This window comes from Sinocyclocheilus anshuiensis, unplaced genomic scaffold, assembly GCF_001515605.1.
Source record: "Sinocyclocheilus anshuiensis isolate Anshui unplaced genomic scaffold, SAMN03320099.WGS_v1.1 scaffold2806, whole genome shotgun sequence".
NCBI classification, from domain to species: Eukaryota; Metazoa; Chordata; class Actinopteri; order Cypriniformes; family Cyprinidae; genus Sinocyclocheilus; species Sinocyclocheilus anshuiensis.
The window spans coordinates 309,195-317,955 of record NW_015542896.1 but is presented as its reverse complement, the minus strand read 5'-3'; the positions used below and the strand labels follow the sequence as shown (position 1 = coordinate 317,955).

Genomic DNA, 8,761 nt, shown 5'->3' with positions numbered 1-8,761 from the left:
CTTTAGGAAACCCTTTGGGGGGGGGGGGGAACATAAATTAGGCTGTAACTAAACAGCATTATACAAAAAGACAGAAAAATGAATTTATGCTATGCATCATCTGAATTTTTCATGCCTTGGTCAATCAATAAATCTGTCCCACAGCATCAAATCAATATCAAGTACCGGATATGCAATGAGATGCTGTTCCCTGCTGGTTTGTATGAGCGTTTGCATCACATATGTAACCAGATATTCAAGATTTGAGGGAACAAATGTAAAACTTTAACCCACATCAACTGACTATGTAGATACAGTCCCGATTTGCATATCTGTACATCTGTGTGTGTCTCTCTTTCTTTGGGACGTACTTATGGTGGTGAAGACGCTGGTAAAGCAGAAGTAGTCCACGGCATTCAGGCTCAGGAGATAAAAGAGAAACTGCTCTTTTTCCTCTTCGCAGCGCAAGAAGGCGTAACGCTTGTACAGCTTCCTGTGGGAACATTGCATACTTAATAACAGGTGCACTTACTTGAAACGGGTCAGCGTGCGTGTGCTTGTTTGCGTCACTCACAAATTCTTGTGATGAGCATGTCTTTTAGTGTGTATGTGGGAGTCTGAAATGCCTGCAGGTGTGTGTGTGTGTGTGTGAGTGTAGATGGGAGTAGGGATGTGTGTTATGTATTGTACGTACTTGGTTAAGGCCTGGTTAGACAGCAGCTGTTTGAGATGCTGGGAAAGTAGTTTTTTCTCCAGGGACAGACGGATCCAGGCACGTGCTCGACCCACATCTGTTTTAATCTCTCTCATGTTCTGGATGTGTCTGAGAAGTCGAAAGAGAAAGGATGATGAAGACAGACAGAAAATCAAAAACAATAGTGTAATTCTCTGTATGTGGGTTGAAGAGGCCGCAAGCAACAGAACCTTGTGGGTGTAAATCAATCTCTGTTTTAAAAACATCATCGTCAACTGAATTATTATACAACCAACAAAGTACGCACTACTGTATACAACATTTAACTGTCCTCAGGCAATAAACACACCTCATATCCTGTATGAGTGATACACGTAATGCAGGAAGACCAACACTGGACTCTGGCTTCTGCTTTTCCTGGCCATTAGACACTGCAGAGCGAGAAACAGTTTTAGCACTTAGAGCAGTTTTTGAAGTTTTTTTGCTGTTAGCCTGTTATCATACTTGGCATGTAGAAGTGTTAGGCCTGAAACATAGTCTAAACATACTGTACACATGAACACAATCCCTTCTAAATACACAAAACTCAATGTCAAAATGCAATTTGAAACTCAAGTGCATTTTGAAATCACTATAGTAGTTGTGAACAGGAAAAATTAGCTTATTTCTATGAGAATCACCAAGCAATTTAAAGTTAGCTAAACGCTTCCCCAAAGCAAGGAAAAACAAAAGATTTTGGTCTAAAAAAATGCATATTGTTTTTTGTGTACAAATATATTTACACTTCAATATGATTCAATAATGCTACATGTTAGCAATACCACTTGCAATCAGTATCAAGCATTCAAAGCATGACAAGTACTTTATCAAATCCTACTTTAATCACTTTACATATGACAAATATATCACAAACAAGGTTTAGTGTTTTAGTTCAGCTAACTGTGCTAGAGGCGCCAAATGACAATTTATGTTTTGCGAGATGAACCTCAACTAAATGCAGCCCTACAGAAACTAACACCCCTGTAAGTCATTCTGTAATTTGCACAGTGACTTGATTAGAGTCGTTTCGGGTCTTATGAACTGAAGGTTTTTTTTTTTTACCTGGAGACTCTGACAGCTGTTCGTTTTTCTCTTCTCTCACCTGGTAGTGCAATAAATGAGACCACAGCGCAGACTTTCCCTATGAACCAGGATGACAGCACACAATGATTCCCAGCGTTAGGCTGTATGTGTTATAATGTGAAATGCATTTCCATTTGTTTGCGTCTCACCTGTTTGACCTGTAGACCGTGGCTCCATATTCTCTCCAGCAGGTCACACAGACTGGCTATGAGTGTGTTCTCCTCCAGGCCAGTGATGTTTGCTTCTCCATGGCCCAGTTCAACAGCCTCTCTGCCCATTTTATCCACCAACATACGCTTGGTCTGAACATCCATTGATTGACATCATTAAAAACTACATTCCAGACATTTCAACATTGACTGAGTCTAAAGTCTTTAATGCAGCAGACAAGTGGGTCAGACTAGTAATTATGCTTGTACTAAGACCCGGGTTCCCACACTTCTTGACCAATGCATTTCTATGACTTTTACATGACCTGTCCAGTGGTTCATGATTACTAGATAAGGATATTAAAATTCATTACACAGAAATTGCTGGGGCAGATTTCCATTCAATTAATAAACGCATGCAATTATACTTATTAATTTACAACTGTCTCCAGTGAGACTCTCAGCAGACAGACTGATATTATGACAGTGGCTTGCATTAAATTCTACTCTACAAAAAATAATGCCTAATCAGGGTATTTTTCATGCCTTGGCAAATAACCAATACATGTCCAATATTATGACTTTATAATGATTGTGTCATTATGTTTTTTTTTTATTTTGTCATTTAAAATATATACATATATATATTAATGCTAGTAAATTTAGGCATCACAATATTATAACTTACAGTATCAAAAATGGATATTCATTTGAAGATTTGCTAAATATGAAGGATTAGGGCTGCACAATTAATCGAATTTCTAATCGCGATTACAATTATGGATGCCACAATTATGTAATCGTTCAAAGCGGCAATTAATCGTTCAAAGTCCACTTATGTTATTCTGCACGCTTAAGATGTTTTTTTTTTCTTTCTACATGTTATATTAAGGGTTTTTCCATAGTTTTAGTTTTAGTGTAACATTATAATACCATTCATATTTTTAATTTAAAGAAGAAACCAATCCGATGGCCTGGTTAGACAGCAGCTGTTTGAGATGCTGGGAAAGTAGTTTTTTCTCCAGGGACAGACGGATCCAGGCACGTGCTCGACCCACATCTGTTTTAATCTCTCTCATGTTCTGGATGTGTCTGAGAAGTCGAAAGAGAAAGGATGATGAAGACAGACAGAAAATCAAAAACAATAGTGTAATTCTCTGTATGTGGGTTGAAGAGGCCGCAAGCAACAGAACCTTGTGGGTGTAAATCAATCTCTGTTTTAAAAACATCATCGTCAACTGAATTATTATACAACCAACAAAGTACGCACTACTGTATACAACATTTAACTGTCCTCAGGCAATAAACACACCTCATATCCTGTATGAGTGATACACGTAATGCAGGAAGACCAACACTGGACTCTGGCTTCTGCTTTTCCTGGCCATTAGACACTGCAGAGCGAGAAACAGTTTTAGCACTTAGAGCAGTTTTTGAAATTTTTTTGCTGTTAGCCTGTTATCATACTTGGCATGTAGAAGTGTTAGGCCTGAAACATAGTCTAAACATACTGTACACATGAACACAATCCCTTCTAAATACACAAAACTCAATGTCAAAATGCAATTTGAAACTCAAGTGCATTTTGAAATCACTATAGTAGTTGTGAACAGGAAAAATTAGCTTATTTCTATGAGAATCACCAAGCAATTTAAAGTTAGCTAAACGCTTCCCCAAAGCAAGGAAAAACAAAAGATTTTGGTCTAAAAAAATGCATATTGTTTTTTGTGTACAAATATATTTACACTTCAATATGATTCAATAATGCTACATGTTAGCAATACCACTTGCAATCAGTATCAAGCATTCAAAGCATGACAAGTACTTTATCAAATCCTACTTTAATCACTTTACATATGACAAATATATCACAAACAAGGTTTAGTGTTTTAGTTCAGCTAACTGTGCTAGAGGCGCCAAATGACAATTTATGTTTTGCGAGATGAACCTCAACTAAATGCAGCCCTACAGAAACTAACACCCCTGTAAGTCATTCTGTAATTTGCACAGTGACTTGATTAGAGTCGTTTCGGGTCTTATGAACTGAAGGTTTTTTTTTTTTACCTGGAGACTCTGACAGCTGTTCGTTTTTCTCTTCTCTCACCTGGTAGTGCAATAAATGAGACCACAGCGCAGACTTTCCCTATGAACCAGGATGACAGCACACAATGATTCCCAGCGTTAGGCTGTATGTGTTATAATGTGAAATGCATTTCCATTTGTTTGCGTCTCACCTGTTTGACCTGTAGACCGTGGCTCCATATTCTCTCCAGCAGGTCACACAGACTGGCTATGAGTGTGTTCTCCTCCAGGCCAGTGATGTTTGCTTCTCCATGGCCCAGTTCAACAGCCTCTCTGCCCATTTTATCCACCAACATACGCTTGGTCTGAACATCCATTGATTGACATCATTAAAAACTACATTCCAGACATTTCAACATTGACTGAGTCTAAAGTCTTTAATGCAGCAGACAAGTGGGTCAGACTAGTAATTATGCTTGTACTAAGACCCGGGTTCCCACACTTCTTGACCAATGCATTTCTATGACTTTTACATGACCTGTCCAGTGGTTCATGATTACTAGATAAGGATATTAAAATTCATTACACAGAAATTGCTGGGGCAGATTTCCATTCAATTAATAAACGCATGCAATTATACTTATTAATTTACAACTGTCTCCAGTGAGACTCTCAGCAGACAGACTGATATTATGACAGTGGCTTGCATTAAATTCTACTCTACAAAAAATAATGCCTAATCAGGGTATTTTTCATGCCTTGGCAAATAACCAATACATGTCCAATATTATGACTTTATAATGATTGTGTCATTATGTTTTTTTTTTATTTTGTCATTTAAAATATATACATATATATATTAATGCTAGTAAATTTAGGCATCACAATATTATAACTTACAGTATCAAAAATGGATATTCATTTGAAGATTTGCTAAATATGAAGGATTAGGGCTGCACAATTAATCGAATTTCTAATCGCGATTACAATTATGGATGCCACAATTATGTAATCGTTCAAAGCGGCAATTAATCGTTCAAAGTCCACTTATGTTATTCTGCACGCTTAAGATGTTTTTTTTTTCTTTCTACATGTTATATTAAGGGTTTTTCCATAGTTTTAGTTTTAGTGTAACATTATAATACCATTCATATTTTTAATTTAAAGAAGAAACCAATCCGATGTATAGTTGACATTTGAGGCTTAATACTATAGAAAAGCACTAAAGGTTTTTCAGTTAGAGTGTTTTCAGCTTGTTTATTTTCATATAAAAATACGGCATGCAGTTGCATCAAACAATGGTATAAACATCATTCAATATAAATTGTGATCATAGTAATAGTAATTAATAATCCCAATTTCAAGGGAATAATCGACAATTATGATTTTTGTCATAATCGTGCAGCCCTATGAAGGATTTAAAAACACTGTTAAATTTAGTGTTTTTAAAGAATAATTTTAAGAGATCTTTAAGCGATCACAGCAAATGTAACCGAATATGAAAAGACATGAAATTAGCATATGTAATTAGGTATCATCAATGCCAATAAGTTTCAATAAAAAAACCGTTCCAATATCAGTTGATAAGCAATATTCTTAATTTCCAGGTTTTCCATGCCAGTGGGAACCTTGTTAAAACACACACTTACAAATACCATCTGTGCATATTAAACTCATCCTGACCTTCATTTTGCATTCTTTCAGTAAACCCTCCACAAACTTCCAGTTGGTCTGAGCGACGACCGCAGGGGACAGGTCTGATAGTTTGGGCTGTCTCAGTTTCTTCCCCAGGTTACGGGCCTCCTGCACGTACTTCTATACAAAGAAATCAGGACACAGACATTTAAGAAACCAAACACATTTCAAAAGGTTTAAATACAGTTTGCTTGTTTTTACTGTGTATTAATACATGTTATTTACAGAAAAGCAAGATATATTATGCTGCAACAGGGGGTTTATTATAAAGCAGAGGATTTATTTATTTTTTGTGGGGTCCTGTGGGGTTTATGATTGCTGAGTGACTGGGTCGGTAAGCACTCACTACTGAAACTCCCCTTTATAAAAGAGCGTGTGGGAACATCCAGGGGCAGGATTGTGTGCAGCAGAGTTCAAAGGTCACTTTGTGTCTGAGGGGAGGGGCTTCGAGGATTTCTGACATCTGGGAGGAGTTTGTTAAGGGTATGTTAGGAATGTTTTAAGTCGGTCATATTATGGCAGGCCTCCACATACCAGACAGCAGGCTGAGAAGGACTTTTTAGGCGGTTTAATAGGTGGGGGTGGAGCCTTATCCCACTCCCAGAAAGCCATAGAGTTCTGCAGGAGCAAACACCTCTCCACCTGCCGTGAGGTGGTACGGCCCACACAGCATACAAACACACACAGAAACGATGGAGAAACAATAGAAAAGGAAAGAAAAAAGCAGCATGCACATGAATGTGAGGCAGTCAGTCAAGAAAAGGAAAGCGAGAAGACACTTGAAAAAGAAAATGCAAGCTCAGAAGTAAAAGAAAACGGAGACAAATGAAGAAATGAGAACAGGCAGATTCACAAAAAGCCCAAGAGGCCTTTGCATTAAGCATGATTCATCAGGAACCATTTACAAGTCAAATTTCATGTAAATCACTTACAGCACTAAAGGCCATTTATGTGATTCAGACATCAGGAAACTGTGATTTAGGAAGAATTACTGTTCATTATCATATTTGTAAGGGTGCACTGAAAAATTATGTAAAAACTTCATTCTTGTATAAATCATTCTTTTGAGTCAGATCTTGAAAATTAATCAACTGATTTGATTTACAAAACTGCTCTGAATTATTCATTCAGAGATTTGGTTGTAATGGTTCTTGGTTATTTATCAGTAAATGACAACTTATACAGTATATGGGTTATTTTAGTTTTGTTATTTATGTACCATTATTGTATTTATTAATATTTTGAATTACTTTTCAGTTTTATATTTTCAGATTTAATTTTCAATTTCAGTTTATGTTTTAGAATTTTTTTTATTTGCTTTGGTCATTGTTATTAATTATAAAACAAATATTTCAATTTATCTTTAATTTGTTTTTATTTCAACTTCAGTAATTTTTGTAATTCAACTTAAAAATCAGAAATGTTGCCAACTACATAAAGAATAAATCAGTTTAAGCCTTTTAAAGCTTCATTTTTTCCCATCTAATATTTATATTTTATTTGCGCTTTATTTCAATTACTGAAAACATTTTTTTCAGTTCTACATTTTTTTTTATATATTTTAGTTAAGAATAAAAACATTGAGCCTGTTCCTCAAACAAAAACATCACAAATTACAGCATTTGTTACATTTATGGTATTTTTTGCTCAGTTTTTGAAGCTCTTTTCCCATTTATTGTAATTGCATGGAAAAGAGCAACATCATCTTTTGTGTTCCATGGAAGAAAGTAAGTCTTATGGGTTTGAAACAACATGAGGGTGAGTAAATGAAACAGAATTATCATTTTTGGATAAACTACCTTTTATTTACTTTGTGATCTGCCAACAATCAGCTTTATCTACCATCTGACAAATAAGGCCCTATGAAAGCACCAGTATAAAAGAGATGGAGTAAGTAAAAACGATGGAAGGAATAATCAAGGGCTGCACACAGAACAAGACGAGAAGAAAAGAGAATGGAGGAGAGAAGCTGAAGAGGAACAAATGCTGCAGTCTCACCTCTTTGAGGTCATTGTCCAGCACAAGATGGTCATTCTGCTGTCTGTGACGGTCCACTCTGCGCTGAGTCGAGCATGTGCGATTGGACCACCTGATCACAGAGGGTTTCCATTATTAGATCTTCCCACACACACACACTGATACAAGCTTTAAAGAGTTTACTTAAGTGTTTTATTTCTTGTCACAAAGTAAATTAAAATAAATAAATAAATGTTTTATTATTGAATATTGAAGTGCAACTAAAAACAGATGCATTGCAGCATCTCTTGTCTTTTAAAACTGAGCTTTAAAACTACTACTGACACTGAAGTGTTACATGCCCCACACTGATTGCTCAATCTCTCATAACTGTGCCATAAAGAGGACTCACTTGTTGTTGGTGGGCCCTGAGGCGAGCACATCAGCCTGCAGTTTGGGGAAGAATCCCTGCTGGTATTTTCCTTGACCAATCTTCATATCCAGCAGGTGAGGATGGATGGCTGTGTGGTCGATCTTTCTCAGCCGCTGCTCTATGGCCTGGGCTGGAAAAGGAGAATCACAGCTCGAGTGAGAGGGGTTAGGCACTGTGTCGTGACTGCTCGAGGCTAGACTTCCACAACAGTAAAATAAAAGTAGTTGAAAATAAACTGTAATGTATATGCAAATCTGCTCTTAATTAGATGCACTTCGCATGGGTTATTTTAGAATACAATTTTACAAATAATGAGCTTCAATCATGAAATCTGAGCAGAGTGACTTGTATTTGAAAATAAAATAAATATTCAAAAATTCCAAATAATAAAAAATAAGATAAATAAAAATAAGAAATACCACAATAAACCAAGTATAATAAATAATTAATGAATATTATTATTATAAGTATTTTGATATTATTATACTTACATTATAATATAAGCATAATAAACAATAAGTACTATTTTATTAAGAATAAGAAATTATTTATTATTGTTGTTGTTATGGTTATTGAATAGTGTTTATAAATTAATATAATAATAATTTTACACTTGAGCTTCAATAATCAAATGAGCAGTGACTTATAACCTAAATAAACAATTAGAATTATAAATAATAAAGTATAAGTGGTATTGTACAGGTACATCCC

The 8,761-nt window shown here is 35.9% G+C and overlaps 1 protein-coding gene across 1 annotated transcript in view; it reads right to left on the bottom strand.

Moving 5' to 3' along the window:
* Positions 1-8,761, bottom strand: part of LOC107694693 (DENN domain-containing protein 5B-like) — a 42,528-nt gene that overhangs the window by 6,362 nt on the left and 27,405 nt on the right. Inside the window, exons 8-15 of the mRNA XM_016494388.1 lie at positions 8,030-8,180; positions 7,660-7,750; positions 5,650-5,781; positions 4,179-4,331; positions 4,009-4,087; positions 3,257-3,338; positions 674-802; positions 351-472 (exon numbers count right to left, since the gene is read on the bottom strand). Coding sequence (XP_016349874.1) covers positions 351-472; positions 674-802; positions 3,257-3,338; positions 4,009-4,087; positions 4,179-4,331; positions 5,650-5,781; positions 7,660-7,750; positions 8,030-8,180 — 939 coding nt within the window. The remainder of the gene's footprint in view (positions 1-350; positions 473-673; positions 803-3,256; positions 3,339-4,008; positions 4,088-4,178; positions 4,332-5,649; positions 5,782-7,659; positions 7,751-8,029; positions 8,181-8,761) is intronic.